Below are 19,959 nucleotides of genomic sequence, written 5' to 3'. Positions count from 1 at the left end.
CTATCAATAAATGTATAAATAAATACAAGCCAGAAGTCGCAATTTCAAACACTTTTTGCAAAAGCATTTTTATTCAAGTTTCACATGTCTCTGCTCACTGCATCTTGATTTTCATCATTAAATGTTTTCCTTTTTCTTGTTCATTTTCGCTTGGTTTTTTTGTTTTTTAGGTTTGTTAATAAGTAGGTATTTGTAATATGTTATAATTAGGATTTTCGTTTCAATGGAATTACATATATAATGCATATATTATACGCCATCTGTGTCAGTATTATCTGTGCTTCGCGTGTGGGGTTCGCTAGTCATTAAAAGGGGACTTTCGAGGGGGCACACACACCCCAGTCCAAGCAAAAAATGTAAAAATGTAAATAAAAACTAGGTTCTCGTGAGTAGAATCGAATGCAGGTGTTATGTCTCATTTAGCAAATGGTGCAAAATCGAGTTCATTTGTGTTTGTGTTGCGGGTTCGAAATGGAATTCGTTTCTTGTGTGTTGTGTTTATCAATTAATTTTGTAAGACTGAATTAACATTTCTTGTACTCTCTAAAAATTTAGCACTATAAAAGGGTTTTCCTTTGGATTTTTTTCATTTTCTTTTTGTTTGTCGTTTATTTTGTTTTTAGGTAAATTCTGCAAAAGCAATTACCAAAAAAATTAAGTTTCAATTACAATTATAATTTCTAATAATAATAAGAAGTATGTCGCATTTGCTTGGCAAAGGAAAATAAATTTCATTTTCTTTCTTACTTTTTTGTTTTGTACATTTGTGTAAATATTATTCAATTGCATAATTTTCTTTTGTTTGTTTGTCTTGTAAATTCATATTGCATATGTTCTGTGTGAGTTAGAGTGTGGAGGCCTAATCCTACTTTTGTCCTGAAAACTAGAATCGTAATATCGGTCGCTCCCTAGGCAAAAAAAACTTAAGATCAAAGGGAGCGAGCAACCTAAGCTCGAAATGAAATGTAATGGAAAATAAATATTGTCAAATGAGGGTTACATTAATTATGCCATCCTAAATATTGCCATCATTTATAACTATTTTTATGTAATTTCATTTTTTGTTCTTTTGTGGTACTGTTTTAACTATACATTGTGTGTATGTCTAGACACAAAACTTGAATCTTACAAATTTTGAGTGAGTTTAGCATTGTTTGGTTTTTGGGTTTTCTTAATATTTTTGTTTTTCTCTTTACTTTCGTTTTCTGTTCTTGGAAACATGTTAAAAATTAAGCTCAATAACCTTAAATTATGTATGTATTTGCTTTTATTTCGGTTTAATTTGCCATGGGCCGAACTTGTATACACGCCTGCCTTCAAAGTGATTTTTCCATTTTTAGGGTTTTATTTCGTGCCTTGTATCCGTAATAATATTCTAAAAGATTTTAAACATTGCATTGTGTACACTCCTTGGATTGGTTATATTCAATTAGTTTTTCTTTTGTTTTTTGTTTATTTGTTTGTTTTGTCGCTACATTACGGCTGTCTTTGCGGTCCTGTTTTGTGGTTTCATTTTCGTTTGTTGCTACTTGAAACAATGTACAATTAATTACAAAAATGTCTTGTAATTGCTAAAATTTTAATACTCATATACTGTCCGCAGGAGCGGCTCTGGGCCCTCCTACTAATTATTTTTCTGTTCAGCTTCGATTTATTCTTTCCTTCCTCCGCATTTGCGTCTACTATATAAATTACGTGTAGGGTTCGCTTTCGCAATGGTTGCACTTGATTTCCTCGTCAAAAGTATTAGTTATAGCGTAGAGTGTGTGAGTATTATAAACGCCTTTTAACTACAGCGTGTAATGGGTTTTACGTTAAATATATATGTTTATGTATATACGTAGAGTGAGTGCTTCAATTGTTAATAGGGGTTACATCAATTGTATTTTTTTCCATTTTTCCATTTTTGTTTTTTTGTGTTTTTGTTTGATTTTTTTTTTTTTTTGTTTTGTAGCTTTAGTTTTGTTTTAATATATAATAGGTATGTGTAAATATTCATATGTTGCCCAGGACTCGGCTGGGCGTAGCTCTAGCTGCGATCGCGCGATCTAGACTTAATGCCAAAGGGCGGGCCTGTGTGAACGTGGGCCTGGTGTGGGTAAATACAATTCGAAATACGTGTACGCAATGTGTTCTTTAGGCGAGAAGCTGACAGCGAAGCCTCTGCTCACTAAATTCAACAGTAAAGACAAACATCTAAGTCCAAAAAAACGCTAGTGAGTGCTAAGAAACTTTTGTCCTAATGCCTAGAGAATCCTTTCGATTGAGAGTTCCGTGTAATGCTTCTCTTTTTCTGTCTATGATCCTGTGTGTGTGTGTTTGTGTGTGTGTTTCTATAAATTTCAACTGTGTTGCAACACTTTTTGCCTACTTCTAAATGTAAATATGCAGGAGTAGCATCCTGCCCGCTGCCTGATTTTTCGCTCAGCTGCTCGATACAATTTCTCGTAAATAACTATATAGGTTTATATATGGGTGTATATTGTATGTGTGTATGGGTCTGAGTCAACTCCTAGCGATGTCCTTGGATCAGCTGCCTCCGCCGCCGCCGCCTTCTTAGTAGTAGAATATCTGGCCGGCCTTCTGACGCTTGCGTTCCTCCAGCTTGCGATTGATCTCCTGCTGCCGCTCGGCCTTGCTCAAAGCTCTTGCCACGTACAAGAACTTGTTGTCGCCCAGCTGCTTGCCATGCAGGCCAATCACGGCGGCCAGCGCCGACTGTGGATTCTCGAAAGCCACGAAACCGAAGCGCCGCGAGCGCCCCTCCTCGTCCAACATGAGCTGCAAGGATCGGAGATCGGATCAAATCGATGATATAAACAAATCTGAAATCTGAACAGATGGGCCGCCCAGTGTAACTGCCCCCCAACTCCATGGGCATGCGCAGCAATGTGGCAAGAGCGGATTTAAGAGCGTGAGAAACTGTGCCACATGGTTGTCGTCCAACCACCCGGCTCAACTCACACCCCCGCTGGTCAAAAAAGGTAACCAGAAGCAAAAACAACCAAAAACAACGTACCTTGTGACTGGTGATGCGGCCGTAGGGCTCGAACATTTCACGCAAATGCTGCTCGGTGAACTCCTCGCTGAGGTTCTTCACGTACAGGTTCTTGAAGTGCGTGGCCTTCTCCTGCTCCCGGTCCCGCCGTGGTATGAACTTGACCACGTGCACCTTCTGGTTATTGCACAGCATCCCGTTCACCTTCTCGATGGCCGCCCGGGCGGCCTCCTCCGAGTCGAAATGCACAAACCCATAGCCGCGCGAGTTGCCATCCTCGTCCTTGGCCACATTGCAGTTGAGGATGTTACCGAACACGGAGAACGTGTCGTACACCGCCTTGTTGTCGATGGATCGCTCCAGATTTTTGATGTAGATCTTGCCACTGTCCGGGGAGCTGTTGCCACCGCTGCCGCCGCCGGTGGAGCCGCTGGCCAGGGCACCTCCACCCACGCCCACGCCCACACCGACATTGGTCGAATGCGAGGAGCTGGACGTGTGCCCGCTGCCCAGGGAGTTGTGGCCGCCATGTCGGCCAAGGACGGCGGCAGCCGCCAGGTGATTGCTGGCCGCATGTCCGCCGCCGACGTGGCCCAGGTGACCGGCGGCGGCGGCATGGTGGTGCAGCTGCTGCTGGTGGTGCGCCGCGGCCAGCGTGTGGTGGTTCAGAGCCGGCTGCTGCTGGTGGTAGTTCGCCGGATTGCCGCGGAACGTCATCGAGTTGACGAACATGATGGCTGCTGGCTGTTTGTGGTGGAGCGTGGTGGCGGCTAGTGGAGTGCTGTTGGTGCTGTAGGTAACGGTGGCTTCTGCGTTCTGGTGGCCGTGGCTCTGGCTCTGGATCTGTACGCCGCTGTAGAAGTGCCCGAGAATCTTGAAGGCTGTCTGTGTGTTCCGGTCCTGTTCCTTGTCGGCTCCTCGCACTACCTAATTGCGGCGGGTTCCGATTGGGACTCATTATTTCCAATCTGATCCGATGAAATGTAAGCACTTACCAGGTCTTGCAATTGCACACAAAATATGACCAAAAAATCGCGGTGTTCTCTGAAAAAATCGTTTTTCTCTCGCCCAGACTCTTTTCACCGTTCTCTCGCTCTCGCTCTTGCTCTTGCTCTTTCGCTCTTTTGTACTTTTTCTGGGGGCTTTCACTTTTGGGCCGTCGCTGCGTTTTTTTCTTTTGGGAGCTCCGTTTGTAGTTTTTGCGTTATCACTTTCTGGTTTTCGTGGGTGGCACCTAAACTAGATTCTTCAGCAATTGGAGCAGTATAAAAACCAGGTTTCGCAGCCTCGACGGTCGCCCTTTATTATTTAATTGTATTATATGCAAAAATTGTCGCTTCTTGCAAGAGCTAGAGCTGGAAACAAAATCGATGGCACTATCGATTACATCGATGATTTTTGCACTGCTTCATGCATCGATGTTTTCAATCGATAGATTTTAAGAATAATAAAAGAAAATTAATTACTGTTACATTCCAAGTCAGATTAGACCGGAACATAAATTATAAATTAAAACATCAATGGTTTTCGCAAAGCAGTCACATTTTATTTTGGCTGCGCCGTCTCCTCTCTAATATATCGATTGGGGCGCCTGTCTGCCTATCGAACTGCAACCACAATAACGTTGGACACTTGTTTACTTTAAATGCAATAATATAACTAATTTTGGGAGATTATGGACCTGGATTCGATACCAGCGAGTCCTGGGACTCGGGAGGATAATGCCTCCACATCCACGCAACGTATCCGAAGCAGAGAAACTTGTAAATATGGAAATCCAACGGCAGATAAATCAAGAAATCAGAGATTTCCGGCCGACGAATTGGCCAATATATATAATGCCGATCGTCAGGACAGTTTGCATGCCCAGCGAATGCAAAGACAAGATCGGGTAGTGCCTGCCACCAGTGAATTCGTCTGCTTGCAGGACCTCCTGCCCACCCAATCCGATCCCACGCCCGGAGAGAAAATCGTCCAGATGATCCTGAAAGATTTCTGCTCATCCCCTACCTACGAGGAGGAGGAAAATGTTCCCACCTGCGAATCCCCGCCATGGTTTAGATTTCGCAAGAAAAGGATTAGATGCTACAGTAGGAGAAGGGTTTCCCACATGGAGGATTTGCCTGTGGCCGTAGAAAACGATGAGGAGGATCGGCTGAGCTGCTCCTCAGATCTCTCCGTGCAGGAGGATCTCAATAATGCCTCTTTAACAGCCGCCGTGTGCAACTTGGATGCCAATACTTCGCAGAAGATACATGAGAACCTCCAAAATCTAAGTCAATACTTTTCCCTAAGCAACACCAGTCTTAATCCCAATAATGCTCAAACACCTGCTGTCCAATCAGGGATAGATCTTCCTCCTAAGGCACGGCGAGATTCAGAGAAACCATCGTGTTCCCGGGAACACAGCAACAATTTTTCAAATAAGGATTCATCTGCGGAGTGTAAGCATACTGAATTAATCAACCTAAAAAATGACCTTCTCGAGATCGGCTTCACTTTTGAAGCAACTCAAAACTGTGATATTAAGCCTCAAGGTAGGAAATTTAATTAAACTTTACAAAAAGCATTCATAATTCTAAACTTTAGTTTCAGGACTCTTGGCTGACACTCTATTTGGCGATAGTAGAACAACTACCACAATCGTGCACTCTCAACATGGTAAAATAACAAAACATTACCTATAAGAAAAAGTCAATTAAAACCCACCTTCCCTTACAGATATAAAAGTGTGCGACGATTGGTCTGACGCAGATTCCTTCATGGAACACTACAACACAGAAAAGATGGCATTAGATGGTGAGGATTCTAAACCAAAGGCCACTTTGACAAATCAAATTAAAACGGAAACGGAAGATGTAAAGGAAGAAAATGCAGACACCCTTATATTAGATGACATACCAATCAGCGAATGGCAAACTCCAATGGATATCCCTGAAGAGTCAATTCAAGAAACCAAAGAAATTGTAAAGTTAGGTCCAAGCGAAGTAATTTCTCAAAAAATTCCTAAGGATACTGTTGATAAAAGTACCTCCCAGGACGTTGATGACACGCAGTTCCTGCAAGAAATCCAACTTGACGACTGGCAACCATTGGAGATTCCCGAATTTGATGGATTTCGAACAGCGTCCAACAAAAAAATTGAGGTTTCCAAAGAAATGCAAGATCGAGCTGCCAAGTTACTGGCTGACTTTAAAGAAGATGAAACACATCAGCAGAAATATGAACCAGATAGCGATGAGCCGAAGGTGTCAGAAGAATTTGTTGGCTTTCGAACAGCCTCAAACAAGCCAATTGAAATCACTGAAGAAATGGAAAGCAAAGGAGCCATATTCATAGCACAGTTTAAAACTACAGAACAACTAAGTCAATCAAACGACGACGTGATTCTTCATGGGATCGCATTTAGTGAATGGCAGCCAATGGATATTCCATATGATGTTCCAACTACCTCGAAAAAGCTAACTGCAGTACCTGAACAAATCAAAACCCAGCAATCATATCATAGAAACGAGGCTGAGCTTCCTGAAGTAAAGACCCCTAATAAAAAACTGTCGATGAACATTCCTCAGCTTGTTGGCTTTCGTAAAACGCCCTACAAGTTTTTAGAAGTGGCTGAGGAAATGAAAGTTAAAGGCGATAAGTTAATAGCTGAAGTTGAATCCGGATTATATCAACCTAGTCAGAAACGTAATTCAAGGACTCAAGAGCATTCAGAGAATCTTAGCCAATGCGAAAGCAAAACAGAGTTTGTGGGATTCCGAACAGCTTCAAATAAGCCCATTGAAATATCAGACGAAACGAAAAAGAAAGCTGCTAAGTTGATAGCTGATGTTGAGGCTGGAGAAATGAATCAACAAATCAGGGCTGCGGAAAATGAAACCATAAGTGAACCCACATTTGAAGGTTTTCGCACAGCCTCAAATAAATCAATCAAAGTTTCTGAAGAAATGAAAAACAAAGCTCTGCAATTAATGGCTGAATTTAAATCTGGAGACGATCCAGGTTTTGTAGGCTTTTGCACAGCTGCAAATAAACCAATTGTGGTGTCTGAAGAAATGAAAACTAAAGCTGCCAAATTTATGGCAGAAGTCCAAGCAGAAGAAATCTCCAAAGAAATTCCTTCTAGAGATGCTCACACAGGCCAAAACTTGACAAGGCAAACCGAATATACTTCAGAATGCTTTGGGTTTCGAACAGCATCAAATAAACGCATAGAAATATCGGAGGAGATGAGAGTTAGAGCTGCCAAATTGATGGCTGATGTGGCAGTAGCGACGCCAGCTGAAATTCCTAGAAGTAAAACCACAAATATAGCTAGTAAACCTAAAGAAGGAGACTCGGACTCTACAGATAGTGCTTCTGGTGAAGAGTTCCATGGCTTTCCAATAGACGATGACATGCCTTTTTCAATAGAGGATGACCTTTTCAACGACTCTGTTTTTCCCAGGCTATCTCAGAGAACCCAAAACATGTCCCATTGTGCGGATAACCCAAGTGTGGTCACACCTAAGCACAGAAGGGACACCTCCGATGGCATTCCCTCGAGTAAGAGGCGTCGCAGCGAAAGAAACTCGCCAGCACAACAAAATCGTCCCCAGTGCAGCAGGCAACTGCAAAAGACTACCTCGTGTCACAGTGCTCTGACGCCGCAGGATATCCACGCCTCGTTATCACAAGCTTTACTGGACAAGAGCACCACGACATCCGTGATAGCTCGCCGGAATCTGTCACTAAGTAAAAAGAGCAAGCGGGTTAGCACGCCAACTGGAACTTCTGCGGAAAGTGCTGTCACTCCGGTTAAACCACGATTTGCTCCCATGCCAGCTTCCACCAGTACGCCGCTCGCCGATAGAAATGTTAATCTGGCCAAGGAGTCCACGAACTTAAGACAGAATGCAGAGGATATGTCCCCAATTTGCATGCCTCCCAATAAATCTCGAAGACTTGGCTTGAGTCGGAGCCGCTATTAGACTAATCCCTTCGAAATATAAATCGCCGGTAGGTTTATGTTTCTTAGGTCTTTTTTTTTAATAACATTTATTAAATTCGTTTAATCATATTTTAGAACAATATGCCTTGAAAGTTTTAGTTGAATGGTCTCAACAGGATTAAGTGGTAGACTTATTATAATAATCATTTCATTATTTTGGTCTTTTGAAAACTCATTGTATAAACTCATTGCTTGAATGTATTGCTATAGATATTTCGTTAAATGCTGTTAAGATGTGTTTGGTTTGTTATAATTTGGATAAAGATAAAAACATAAAAACTAGAGTTTTGTAGGAACCCAAGGCTAAGCAAATTGCAAAGGCGGTATTTTAAACTAACAGCTTTAGTCTAATTAATGTCTCTTACTATAATATCGGCTATTGGCTACCTCCAGGAAGAAAACCACAAGAGAGACAGTCATGCCCGCAGCCCACAATCCAAAGGCAAAGAAGTAATACTGGAGGTCGAATGCTTTGGCCGGCGGTTCATTGTCCCGCATCAGGGTATACACTCCCAGTTGGATCAGCTCACGAAAAGAGTCCGCCTTCATTTTGATGTTAATGCCGTGCTCCTGCAGACGCCTCATGAAGTCGCTGGCCATTTGCAGATATGGTAAACTCTTGGCCACGCAATAGGATTCGAGGGCGTGGCCCACACCCTGACGGATGATGTAAAAGCGCGGCGCCTTCAGCAGATACTGCTGCATCAGGATCAGCTCCAGGCGATCCTCGTACAACACATACATATAGTTCTTGTTGAGGCCATCTCGATTTGCTGTCAGCACGGTTGCATTGAGGGTAATGCTGTTCCGTCGAAGAGCTTCGGGAAGAAAGGTTTTCGCCAGCAGTTGGATCCTGTAGAAGTCGTCATGCAAACTGGGGTGCGGAGCATTGGCCAGATCCGCCAGCGTATGGTACTCCTCTTCGTACAATCCCGATGTCAGGATGCTGGACAGCGTGGCCAGATAGACGTTGGTGAGTACAAAACCACTGATCAATAGAACAACATGAATGAATACATCTCTCCAACCTGCCACTCTGATTGTCTGGTGGCAGTTATACAAGATGTGGCTAAGGCTATACAGCAAGCACTTCCCGATCTCGATTCGTGCCCTGCCCGAGGTCAGATACAGCATTAGGGAGCCATAAAAGACGGTCAAAGCCACGACCAACCACAGAGTCCAAGTGAAGGGTCGGGAGAAGTACAGATAGCTGGAAATTGGTCGGGCATGTGGGACTATGAAGTACTCGGTAAGGATCGAAAGAGGTGCTGTGTGTGGCACCTTGAACCAGATCTCCAACGGCGTAACATAACAAACAACATCGATATCTTTCGTCATCAGCATCTCCACGATGGCCTTATATGTTGCGTGTTCAGGTACATGGGGCAAGGGTACACTCTCAAGAGTGGCATTGTAGCGATACGTAAACTCCTTGACACCCGTGAACAAATATCCTGCCCGAACAAGCTCACCTTGATCGTTGTGGTACTCGAAATCGCGAGGCGCTAGTTTGGATCGAAGAGTGCGAATGGGAAAGCCCCGAAAATTACGAATAATCCCCCTTGTATTGAGATACTCGGAGATATTTGAGAGCTTAATAGGTTGAATGGAAGGATAGGGTAGATAGCCGTAGAGATCCTTGCCGTAAATCAAAATCACATTAACGAAACCCTTTTTAAAGCAGTAGCTGTAGAAGTCCTCTTTTGGAAACAATGGTTCCCCTTTGCTCATAAATACTATATGTAGCTCATGAAGTCCGTCCAACACATTGGGCAGGAAGTTGGCCACTTTGGGGTCCAGTCCAGAGTCCTTTAGCTCTACTATGATTAGAGCTTGTTCTGTAAAATGTCCACGTATTCGAAGATTCTCACTACCATCAATTTTCGAAGTAAGTTGAATTCTGGGTATGTGCACATGGTCAAAACTGCCAAAATCCTCAAAGTCAATGAATACATTGAGTTCTGTTCGAAGAGCCTGATTAAGTTCATAAATAACTTGGCTGGGTTCCGAATTAGGAGCACCAAAGACACGGATAATGGTAATAACCGACGCTAATATAAGTGAGAACATTTTGATAAACACTAAGCTGTGAAAATAAGCTTTTATAGGTTGGTTCTAATGCTCACATGACATGACACTTTCCTTTGCTACAACATTTGTTATGATAATTGACTGGCCAACAGGGGTACAAAAACAATGATTACTTCAAAAACATTATGAAATGAAACGCGTATAAATTAGTCGTAATTGCTTTTTGTTATACCCTTGCAGAGGGTATTATAATTTCAGTCAGAAGTTTGCAACGCAGTAAAGGAGACATCTCCGACCCTATAAAGTATATATATTCTTGATCAGCATCACTAGGCGAGTCGATCTAGCCATGTCCGTCTGTCCATCTGTCCGTCTGTCCGTCTGTCCGTCTGTCCGTCTGTCCGTCTGTCCGTCCGTTTATATGCAAACTAGTCTCTCAGTTTTAAAGCTATCTGCATGAAACTTTCCCAAAAGTTGTCTTTCTATTGCAGGTAGTATATAAGTCGGAACGAGCCGGATCGGACGACTATAGCATATAGCTCCCATAGGAACAATCGGAAAAATAAATGAAAAAAAATTATAACTTTGCTGTTTTTTAATTTTTTGTTTAGTTCTTCGACATTTAGTAATGGTTAAATATTTCCGATTTACGGTTTAAATTTCATCAAAATCGGACGACTATAGCATATAGCTCCCATAGGAACAATCGGAAAAATAAATGAAAAAAAATTATAACTTTTCTGTTTTTTATTTTTTTGTTTTGTTCTTCGACATTTAGTAATGGTTAAATATTTCCGATTTACGGTTTAAATTTCATCAAAGTCGGACGACTATAGCATATAGCTCCCATAGGAATAATCGGAAAAATAATTGAAAAAAATTATAACTTTGCTGTTTTTTAATTTTTTTTTAGTTCTTCGACATATAGCAATGGTTAAATATTTCAGAATTATGGTTTAAATTTTATCAAAATCGGACGTCTATATCATATAGCTCCCTTAGAAATAATAAAAATATATAAAATAACTATCAAATAAATGAGCTGCAAATCATCATAGCTTCAATGTTTTTAAACATATACGAAAGTAAATCATAATTTTAATGTTTTCAAAAATGTTTAATTCTTGCGATAGCTGCAAGGGTATATGAACTTCGGCTTGCCGAAGTTTGCTTTCTTTCTTGTTTTTAATTAAATTAAATGTTTTTACAAGTGACTTGCACAATTAAAAAGACTCCCCCAAAAAGACCACGAAAGACAAACCCATTCCAAGCGTCCACAAACCAAAGGCGAAAAAGTAAAACTCTAGGTCAAATGCCTTGGCCGGCGGCTCATCATCCCTCATCAGGGTATATATTCCCTGCTGGATCAGCACCTGAAATGTGTCCGCCCTCATTTTGATGTTAATCCCGTGCTCCTGCAGACGCCTCATGAACTCACTGGCCATTTCGAGGTATGGTAAACTCCTAGACACGCAGTAGGATTCGAGGGAGTACCCCACTGGCTGACTCAGCTTATAAAAGCGCGGCTTTTTGAGCAGTTCCTGCTGCCTAAGGACCATTTCTATCCGATCATCCGATATCCAGTACATATAGCTCTTGTTGAGGCCATCGCGATAGGCCGTCACAATGGATACATTTAGAGACATGCTGTTTCTGCGTAGAGCCTCGGGCAGAAAGGTAAATGTCGTGAAATACGTCCAGTGGAACTCGTCGTGCAGACTGATAAACGGGGATTTGGCCAGATCCTCCAGTGTATCGTACTCCTGTTCGTACAATCCCGATGTCAGGATGCTGGACAGCGTGGACAGATAAAGATTGGTGAGTATGAAGCCACAGCTTGTTAGAATTATATGAATCGACGTCGCTCTCCAGCCTGTGTTCCTAATTTTTTCATGGCAGGTGTAGAGGATGTGGCTAAGGCTGTACAGTAGGCACTTGCTGACATCGATTTGCTTCTTTCTCGAACTCAGATGCAGTGTCAGAGATCCGTAAAATACAGTGCAAGCAATGACCAGCCATAGAGTCCAAGTGAAGGGTCGCGAGTAGTAAAAATAGCTCGAAATGGGGATGGCATGGGGCACCATAAGGTGATAGTTGACAATGGAAAGAGGCACTGTGCTTGCAACAGGCCAGCCCAACTCCTTGTAGAAGCAGATTATGTCGATTTCCTTTTGACTCAGCATCTCCGCTATGGCCAGGTATGAAGCGACATTAGATCCTTTGGGCGATTCTTTACTTATAAGAGTAGCATTATAACGATAAGTAAACTCCTTGACAGCCGCAAAAAGATATCCTGCCTGAACCAGCTCATTTTGGCCGTTGAAATACTCAAAATCGCGAGGAATTCCTTTTGTTCGAATAGTGCGTATGGGATAGCCCCGAAAATTGCGAATAATCCTTCTTGTATCGAGATACTCGGAAATATTTGAGAGCTTAATAGGTTGAATGGATGGATAGGGTAGATAGCCGTAGAGATCCTTGCCGTAAATCAAAATCACATTAACGAAACCCTGTTTGTAGCTGTAGGTAAATAGGTCCTCTTTTAGAAACACTGGTTCCTCCGTACTCAGGAATACTATATTAAGCTCATGAAGTTCGTCCAACAGATTGGGCAGGAAGTCCGCTACATTGTGGTCTAGTCCTGAATCCTTTAGTTTAACTATGATTAGAGCTCGTTCTGTAAAATGTCCACGTATTCGAAAATCTTTAATATCTTCACATTCCAAAGTGAGTTGAATTTTGGGTGTGTCCAGATTGAAAAGTGTATTAGAACTGCCAAAATCTTCGAAGTCTATGAATACATTCAGTTCTATTTGAAGAGCCTGATTGAGTTCATTAATAACCACGGAGGAATCCGTATCAGGAGCACCAACGAAACGAAAAAAAACCGATCCTAACAAAAATAGTAACATTTTGATGGTTACGCGGAGGCGAAATGGAGCTTCTAAAAGTTTGCTGCCTAAAAGCAGTAGAAAGTCGGTAAAAATAAGTAGCGCACTTATCATTATCTTTTTAATGGGATTATCTAATGCATCTAAAACCGTTTTAGTTGATAAACAGCTGCTATTACTATAATATCGACTCATTTACACCTTCACGATAAAAACCATCACAATTAAAGCCGGGGTCGTAAAACAAGAGGTTAAGTGCCAGTAAGGCTCATTATCCGGAATATATGTTTCCTGCTACAGACACCAAAGAGTGTTAATTTTAGTAAAATTCGCAATAAGTTAATTTTAATTTCGATTCATACGCTAACCAATTCGTAAAATGTGATTTATTCTTCTCTTTGTTTATAAAATGTAATGATCAAATTTTGAAATAGGGAAATTTTACATTGCTAGGTTTTTAAATGTTTAATTGGGCGCCATTTCCGGTACTTTTCAAACCGAACCTTTCCAGCACTGCCAGCAGTTCCATCGATACTTTCCTCCAGTGTTGGTCGTTACCCAGCACTACCATATGTGCAATTATTATTCCCATTCCAGTTGGTAAGAAAAAGTTAATTGTTACGCTGCAAGGGTAAAAGTGTACTATAATTTTATTACAAACACGATTGACATGCACGGGAAGCACGTTTAAGTGAAAAGTTTTGGAAGGTAACGCCATTAAATTGATGTACGCCCACAAACTGTGTTTGTTTACGCCTTCAATTGGAAAAACAACAACAAAATGGGAAAGTTGTGTTTACGTTTTTGAAAAGATAGGGTCTTCAAAAAACGGAGCTCCAAACGGAAACAACCTTGTAATTAATTTTGATAAGCCCTGTATTTGTCGAGACGATAATTAAAACTTTTCGTCTTGTTTTAGTTTTTTTGATAATCGCGTTTTTATGTCAAAATACTTATACAGAAAACTTGGGGGCTTACGTATGTGTGTGTGTATGTGTATATGGGAATTTATTGGGGTGGACATTGTGGGGCTTTGATTTCTTTTTGTTTTTGTTTTGTTTTGATTTCTTTTTTATACGATTTGCGTTTACTGTCAATCGAATAACCTTGCTTTGCCAACGACTCCAAAATTGAAATTGTATTAGAATAAAGTAAAATTACATTTGGTACCAGTTTCATATACCCAGTACGTACCGCCCGTTTTCCAAGCTCTCTCTTTTTTTTGCCGCTCTCGCCAACTTAAACCCACTTTATCGGAATCGTGCAAGCATATATACAGTCCATATACTATATTGCTCGATTGCGGCTGGTAAATAAATTAGTCTCAGCTGAGTTCGTTTTGTTTAAAAACAGTTCTCTTCGTTCTCTGTTCGGATCTGTTTGAAAGACACGTCAACGCTTGTAGACTAAAATAAAAATCATTTAAAAAATATATATATTATTTGAAAACAAACTTGGATCTCCGCAGCTCAAATCAGACTCAATCCGAAACCATGTCCGACGACTTCGATGGCTGCGAGTGCGTCTGGTCGCAGGAATATGCGATGCAGCGCCTAATCAACTTTGTAGGTTGCACCATTAATGAGGCCTCTTCTTTTCTGATCCTATATCTCTTCCTTGCAGATACGCCAGAACCAGAATGCCTGCACAGATACCGAGTGCTTCGATGGTAAGTTCTACTATGGTGTCTCCTAGAGATTCAATCTGTTTTGGAAAAAAAAACTTTGTTTTAATCTTCAAACAAAAAAAAAATTATTAAAAAAAAAATTTTTTTTGTTGAAAGACTTTTCTTAGCAGAAAATTGCACGCATATTTAAAAAAAAAAAAACAATATAAGTATAAATCAGAGCTATTTATAAATATCAATTTATGAATTAAGCTAAGCTCAGCTTTTTATTCTAAATCAAATTATTTTGTTTGACCAGGTACTTTAAAGATTTTATTACTTGAAGAACAAATAATTTATTTAAACAAATGTTACGGTCAAAAAAGTTTCTTTAGTTAGCCTTCTCAGTAGTTGGTCCCCAAAAAGTATGCAACAGGATATATCTTTTAACTAGGAAATTGTACCTATATTGCAAAGGACTTTTTAGTTAACTTAAAATACAAACCATTTTTCAGTTTCCGGACGTACGGCGCAGCAGGCACAGGCCGCCGGTCGCGACGATGGCAGCGGCTTCTCCGTCGCGATGATCTTCCTGATCGTTGCCATGTTCATGTACATACTGAATCCGAGTACCTGGGGCCACTTGACCAGCAGCACCAAGCGCGCCGGCGGCAGACGTGACAATAACCAGGACGGATCGCCGCCTCCTCCGCCGGCCATCAACTAGATGTGGCCGTGGATGCTTGCTTCTGCCAAAACCTGAGCTTCTACAACACAATTCGCAATACGCATTTCCTTGTTTTGTTATTTCTCCCGCGAAAGAGAAAGAAAATTCTTCACTAGAGCCTAGATGGCGGATCGAACCAGAGAAATTCAATTGGTTAAATCCCTTAGCACGTTTACACAGATTAGAAAAATTATACATACCTTACATTGTACAAAACGCAAGACCGCATACACAAAAAACAAAACACAGGCTTATTAACTAACATATTTGGAAATTTTTAAAAATAGACTTTGGAAAACATGTTTCTGTTGTCTATTTGGTTTGCGCGAGGCTTTAAAACATTTAAAATATTGTACAATTGGTGGGCGGGATGAGATGTGGTTTGCATATCTTTGTCCATGGGCTTGTCAGTTCTCATTTTGCAGTTTGACCATCTTTTCGCGCACGTTCTTCAGCAGACCCTTCATTTGTTCGTATTTCCCGGTGGAGTCGGGCAGGTTCTCAAAGTTAATGACATCGCTGACGCCCACCTTGAAGTTGCTGCCCACGGGCAATTTATCATAAACGGAGAATTTAAGCAAGGGCGTTCCCTCATAGGAAGCCTTGAAGGGCGTCGCAGGAGCTGATTGCGTTTGTTCCATCTCTTGGGACTTCACTGCAGGCTCGGCCACCTCAGAGGTGTCATCCAGGTCAGTCTGTGATATTGAATCGTTTGCCGTCGTGTTCAGTGACGTGTTGCACTCCAATTGCTGCATAAGCTTCTCCTGCTGAGCCCTCAAATCATCCAGACTTGGCGACGGAGAGCGTACCTCCTGCTCATCTTCCTCTGGCGGGGGTGGTGGTGGTGGAGGCGTTGATGGCGGCAGCGGTGGATCCTCGGCCTCGTCCACAAGCTCCATGTCGCAGTCACCGAAGCTGGTCTGCTTCTCGCTGGGAACGGGCTCTTGGTCGTGCGGCGCTGGCAGATCCACCAGCTTCTTGCGCTTGTAACCGTTGGTCACGTTTTCGCCCAGCGATTTGATAAAGTTCGCCTTGGATTGGCTCTCTTGAAATGGCGGTACATTGTGGTATTTAAAGTCCTTTGGGGGTTAAAGGTTTTTAAAAGAGTCTTGGGCATAGTAGCTGTAGCTTATATTTACATCGAAAAACTTGTCAGCGGGCTGAACATTGAAGCCAGGAAACTCGACTATTTTGTTGATGTCGTACTTAAAGGTGTCAGACTCTCCATCTTCGTCGTCGGATTTGATGACCTCGGTGCCCTGCAAGAAGGTAAAGTTAGCATTTAGCTGATGGCGTAGTTATCAGTCTCACATCTGCATTGAATAGGGCTATTCCCGATCCCTGGACCTTGGCGTCCTCCAGCCAGGCGGGCGGATAGCCCAGCACCCTGAGGCGGTAGAACATGAATGGCAACTGGACGCGACTGTAGCCCATGGCATGACGCGTCTTGGTGCTGATCTTCCCCGGACGAATGTGACCGAAGCGCTGCTCTGCGTCGACGTGATACCGCTCCATGCGGTGGCTGTTCTTTTGGCGGGCCCGCATTATCTTGGCATTGTTCCTGGGCTTGGGACACTCGCGCAGGGAGTGATCTGTGTCGCCGCAATTGAAGCACGAGGATTGCGCCTTGGGCCGGAAGCACTTGTTGACCGCCTCGGCCTTGAGTTTCTTCCGCGCCTCCGTCTGCTCGTCCAGGATGTCTGAATTGCAGCGTTTATAGGAGGGAACTTGGGAGGCATTTAGCTTGGCCACCGGTTGAGTGTCGATCATGAAGAGATCCTCAGTGTCCGCAGCATCTTCACTCCTCTCAAAGGCAGCGATTACCAGTTCTTCTGGATTTACCCTGAAATCCAATTCCTTTTCCGCAAAAGTGTGTTCCAAAACCTCCAGCATTTGCTTCTGCAGACTGGCGAAGTGCTCCTCATTGCCGAATCTCACCTCGAAAACCGGGTTATCCCCATCGTCTTGGGTGGTATCCTGAAAGGGACGTTTGCTGATTTCATCGGAGTACTGGATATATAATCAAGCACCCACCTGACTGACATTATTTGTTTCAATTTCCTCACTTTTGGCGGCAGGTTCGACCTCTTTTTGGGTCACATCTTCAGGCGGCACGAACTCCACTTCATCCTCCAGCTCCCCGTCTTCCACGTCGTCCTCCACGATCACCACGCTGTTTTGCGAATCATCTAGCAGTATTACACTGTCGTCCATATCTTTTTAAATCTATATTTTCTCTGATAACACAGATTTGTTTGCAAAACAATTTGTTTTTTCTCCCTTGTCTAGCAGGGTTGTCGTGTTTACACAAAACAAACGCATAAACAAACCAGTGTTGCCATCGATTGCTGGATGCGATAGTTGTTATCGGTATGTGATATCGATAGTGGGTTTTTTATATCTTAAAACGTTGCCTACTTTTGGCCGGTTTTTAATTTGGAATGTGAAGAAATTGAAATTTTTGCTTTGTAGCAATTAAAAATAAAAGTTTAGTTTTGAAAAAATGTAATATTAAATTGACACACGGAAAAATAAATAAAATATTTTAGTTTAAATTAACTAATATTCATAATTTAAAATATATGTAATTTATTATTTTTAGTTTTTATATTAGTCAAATAAATACACTTTAGTAAGTTTAACGTTTCAAATAAATAATTATGGTTTTTAATTTAAAATTATATCTATTTATACCTATTTATCTAATATACTAATTAGAAAAACTTAGTTTACTTTAATAAGGAAATCAAATGAAATTAAGGGTCATTTTTTATAAAACAATATTCTAGCTTTAAATTTCGATGTTTAATATATTTGTGATTTGCTTTAGACATTAAAAAATCGTTTCCCATGCAATGTAATAAAGGTCAACAAAATATATAAATGGAATGATTTTATTTAAATATTTTAATCTGAGACACCTTATGGAATAGGCTCTGTTTATTTTTACTTCCGCCTTCGGATTCAGAAATTATGTCAACTTTTGCCCACACATTTGGCATGCGAATGGAAAGCCTTGTTTCTCGGGAGCAAAAGACGTCATGTCATGTCTGATTTGAATCTCGCGGATCGCCCGCTGAATGCCAACTCAGATCGATCATGAATAAATGTCGCGCAGAATTACGAGAAGGAAAACCCTGCCTTGCCGGTAATTGTGAATTCAGCATACACTCGGGGAATTCTTCCGACAGAACGCGTGGAATGCCGCCGCCTGCCGTATGAAGAGTTTCGATCGATTCGATCGACTAAAATTTGAATAAAAGCTCGCCAAGATCGGGCAGCAGGTGGTGCATGCCAATGAGGTCTGGAAACGGGAGCATCATCCACCATAAATAGATGCCTTCTTCACTGGGCCGCCACACTCACAATGGATCTGCCCAAGAGTCACCTGCTGCTCCTGGCCATCGGATGTGCCTGTCTATTCGCCTGTGGCGTCCAGGGCACCCTGACCATCCAGAAAACCAAGCCAGCTCTTCCGGATCCCAGTCAGCTGCTGGCCAAACTGCCACCAAAGCCCGCCTTTCTATCGGATCCCAGTCAATTACTGGCCAAGTTGAGCAAACCGAAACCCATGCTGGATCCCAGTCAGCTGCTAGCCAAGTTGCCACCAAAGCCGGAATTCTTGAAGGATCCCAGCCAACTGCTTTCCAAATTTGTCAAACCAAAACCCGTGTTTGTGAAACCCGTGATTGTTAAACCCGTAGTGGTGATTAAGCCCGTCGTCGTCGGCGGAGGAAGTGGAGGTGGTGGTCATGGTCATGGTCACGGTCACGGACATGGTCATCATGGCAAGGATAAGCTAAAACTTTAGGTAGCTATACGAACGATTACGAATGTATTAAGGTAAAATATAATTAAACCAATTGGTTTAAATCGAAATGATTGTAATAATTCTTGATAATCATAAGTTAAATGCTTGTTCTATTAAACAAGCAAATAGAAATATAAATGTATAATTACAATTTTCAAAAAAATCAAGTTTTTTTTAAATCATATTTAAAATTAAAGGTTAAAAAAAATAAAATAATTATTTCGTTACTTAAAAACAAGCATAACAAGAAAGAAAGCAAACTTCGGCAAGCCGAAGTTCATATACCCTTGCAGCTATTGCATGAATTAAATACTTTTGAAAACATTTAAATTATGATTTACTTGAGTATATGCTGAAAAACATTGAAACTATGATGATTTGCAGCTCAATTATTAGATAGTTATTTTATATATTTTTATTATTTCTATGGGAGCTATATGCTATAGACGTCCGATTTTGATAAAATTTAAAACATAATTCTGAAATATTTAACCATTACTATATCTCGAAGAACGAAACAAAAAATTAAAAAACAGCAAAGTTATAATTTTTTTTCATTTATTTTTCCGATTGTTCCTATGGGAGCTATATGCTATAGTCGTCCGATTTTGATTAAATTTAAAACATAATTCTGAAATATTTAACCATTACTATATCTCGAAGAACGAAACAAAAAATTAAAAAACAGCAAAGTTATAATTTTTTTTCATTTATTTTTCCGATTGTTCCTATGGGAGCTATATGCTATAGTCGACCGATTTTGATGAAATTTAAACCGTAAATCGGAAATATTTAACCATTACTATATATCGAAGAACTAAACAAAAAATTAAAAAACAGCAAAGTTATAATTTTTTTTCATTTATTTTTCCGATTGTTCCTATGGGAGCTATATGCTATAG

General features: G+C 41.2%; 7 protein-coding genes and 1 long non-coding RNA gene across 15 annotated transcripts; 3 read left to right on the top strand and 5 right to left on the bottom strand.

The window, feature by feature from the left end:
• Positions 1–36: 36 nt before the first annotated feature.
• LOC108144739 (polyadenylate-binding protein) lies at positions 37–4,364 on the bottom strand. The gene is made up of 3 exons (XM_017269836.2): positions 3,994–4,364; positions 3,020–3,925; positions 37–2,781 (listed from the first exon to the last, which is right to left on the bottom strand). The coding sequence occupies exons 2-3, from the start codon at positions 3,728–3,730 to the stop codon at positions 2,557–2,559; spliced, it is 936 nt and encodes a 311-aa protein (XP_017125325.1). The 5' UTR covers positions 3,731–3,925; positions 3,994–4,364; the 3' UTR covers positions 37–2,556.
• A 230-nt stretch (positions 4,365–4,594) lies between these two features.
• LOC108144625 (breast cancer type 2 susceptibility protein homolog) lies at positions 4,595–11,802 on the top strand. 7 transcript variants are annotated; one of them, XR_005977000.1, is made up of 5 exons: positions 4,595–5,535; positions 5,588–5,659; positions 5,720–7,999; positions 8,385–8,964; positions 11,234–11,802. XR_005977000.1 is itself a non-coding variant. In XM_017269654.2 (4 exons), the coding sequence occupies exons 1-3, from the start codon at positions 4,674–4,676 to the stop codon at positions 7,969–7,971; spliced, it is 3,180 nt and encodes a 1,059-aa protein (XP_017125143.1). In that variant the 5' UTR covers positions 4,595–4,673; the 3' UTR covers positions 7,972–7,999; positions 8,385–10,311. The 7 variants fall into 7 exon arrangements, 3 of the variants coding, with proteins under 3 accessions (XP_017125143.1, XP_017125141.1, XP_017125142.1); XR_005976998.1 differs by having other exon boundaries at positions 8,385–9,240; XR_005976997.1 differs by lacking the exon at positions 11,234–11,802 and adding an exon at positions 9,046–10,311.
• Positions 8,343–10,206, bottom strand: LOC108144141. Its single transcript, XM_041707373.1, has 2 exons — positions 10,196–10,206; positions 8,343–10,077 (listed from the first exon to the last, which is right to left on the bottom strand). Exons 1-2 carry the CDS (start codon positions 10,204–10,206, stop codon positions 8,343–8,345), a joined length of 1,746 nt encoding a protein of 581 aa, XP_041563307.1.
• LOC108144140 lies at positions 11,246–13,142 on the bottom strand. The gene has a single exon (XM_017268784.2). It carries the CDS (start codon positions 13,106–13,108, stop codon positions 11,246–11,248), a length of 1,863 nt encoding a protein of 620 aa, XP_017124273.2. The 5' UTR covers positions 13,109–13,142.
• A 142-nt stretch (positions 13,143–13,284) lies between these two features.
• On the bottom strand, positions 13,285–14,227 carry LOC121466817. Its single transcript, XR_005977001.1, has 2 exons — positions 14,108–14,227; positions 13,285–13,536 (listed from the first exon to the last, which is right to left on the bottom strand). It is a non-coding gene; the product is annotated as an uncharacterized LOC121466817 (long non-coding RNA).
• On the top strand, positions 13,446–15,546 carry LOC108144627 (small integral membrane protein 14). 2 transcript variants are annotated; one of them, XM_017269656.2, is made up of 4 exons: positions 13,446–13,513; positions 14,382–14,478; positions 14,537–14,582; positions 15,035–15,546. In XM_017269656.2, exons 1-4 carry the CDS (start codon positions 13,485–13,487, stop codon positions 15,244–15,246), a joined length of 384 nt encoding a protein of 127 aa, XP_017125145.1. In that variant the 5' UTR covers positions 13,446–13,484; the 3' UTR covers positions 15,247–15,546. The 2 variants fall into 2 exon arrangements, with proteins under 2 accessions (XP_017125145.1, XP_017125147.1); XM_017269658.1 differs by having other exon boundaries at positions 13,510–13,621.
• On the bottom strand, positions 15,501–17,559 carry LOC108144626 (zinc finger CCHC domain-containing protein 8 homolog). Its single transcript, XM_017269655.2, has 4 exons — positions 17,281–17,559; positions 16,558–17,223; positions 16,386–16,505; positions 15,501–16,325 (listed from the first exon to the last, which is right to left on the bottom strand). The coding sequence occupies exons 1-4, from the start codon at positions 17,458–17,460 to the stop codon at positions 15,654–15,656; spliced, it is 1,638 nt and encodes a 545-aa protein (XP_017125144.1). The 5' UTR covers positions 17,461–17,559; the 3' UTR covers positions 15,501–15,653.
• Positions 17,560–18,555: 996 nt separating this feature from the next.
• LOC108144264 (chorion protein S38) lies at positions 18,556–19,125 on the top strand. Its single transcript, XM_017268945.2, has one exon. The coding sequence runs from the start codon at positions 18,614–18,616 to the stop codon at positions 19,055–19,057; it is 444 nt and encodes a 147-aa protein (XP_017124434.1). The 5' UTR covers positions 18,556–18,613; the 3' UTR covers positions 19,058–19,125.
• The last annotated feature ends 834 nt before the right edge of the window (positions 19,126–19,959 follow it).

The sequence above is a fragment of the Drosophila elegans genome, unplaced genomic scaffold (genome assembly GCF_018152505.1).
Source record: "Drosophila elegans isolate 14027-0461.03 unplaced genomic scaffold, ASM1815250v1 contig_183, whole genome shotgun sequence".
NCBI classification, from domain to species: Eukaryota; Metazoa; Arthropoda; class Insecta; order Diptera; family Drosophilidae; genus Drosophila; species Drosophila elegans.
Note: the sequence above shows the minus strand (reverse complement) of the source record. Positions and strands in the feature narration are given on the sequence as shown.

Excerpts from the sequence above, each read along its gene's own strand:
- LOC108144625 (XM_017269652.2), top strand. The coding sequence starts at position 4,674 with ATGGACCTGGATTCGATACCAGCGAGTCCTGGGACTCGGGAGGATAAT. Across the intron at positions 5,536-5,587 it reads CTGTGATATTAAGCCTCAAG|TTTCAGGACTCTTGGCTGAC; the intron begins GTAGGAAATTTA and ends TCTAAACTTTAG. Across the intron at positions 5,660-5,719 it reads AATCGTGCACTCTCAACATG|ATATAAAAGTGTGCGACGAT; the intron begins GTAAAATAACAA and ends CTTCCCTTACAG.
- LOC108144739 (XM_017269836.2), bottom strand. The coding sequence starts at position 3,730 with ATGTTCGTCAACTCGATGACGTTCCGCGGCAATCCGGCGAACTACCAC. Across the intron at positions 2,782-3,019 it reads GCCGCATCACCAGTCACAAG|CTCATGTTGGACGAGGAGGG; the intron begins GTACGTTGTTTT and ends CGATCCTTGCAG.
- LOC108144140 (XM_017268784.2), bottom strand. The coding sequence starts at position 13,108 with ATGAGTCGATATTATAGTAATAGCAGCTGTTTATCAACTAAAACGGTT.
- LOC108144264 (XM_017268945.2), top strand. The coding sequence starts at position 18,614 with ATGGATCTGCCCAAGAGTCACCTGCTGCTCCTGGCCATCGGATGTGCC.
- LOC108144626 (XM_017269655.2), bottom strand. The coding sequence starts at position 17,460 with ATGGACGACAGTGTAATACTGCTAGATGATTCGCAAAACAGCGTGGTG. Across the intron at positions 17,224-17,280 it reads AAACAAATAATGTCAGTCAG|GATACCACCCAAGACGATGG; the intron begins GTGGGTGCTTGA and ends CGTCCCTTTCAG. Across the intron at positions 16,326-16,385 it reads CCGCTGACAAGTTTTTCGAT|GACTTTAAATACCACAATGT; the intron begins GTAAATATAAGC and ends TAACCCCCAAAG.
- LOC108144627 (XM_017269656.2), top strand. The coding sequence starts at position 13,485 with ATGTGCAATTATTATTCCCATTCCAGTTG. Across the intron at positions 14,479-14,536 it reads TGCAGCGCCTAATCAACTTT|ATACGCCAGAACCAGAATGC; the intron begins GTAGGTTGCACC and ends TCTTCCTTGCAG. Across the intron at positions 14,583-15,034 it reads AGATACCGAGTGCTTCGATG|TTTCCGGACGTACGGCGCAG; the intron begins GTAAGTTCTACT and ends ACCATTTTTCAG.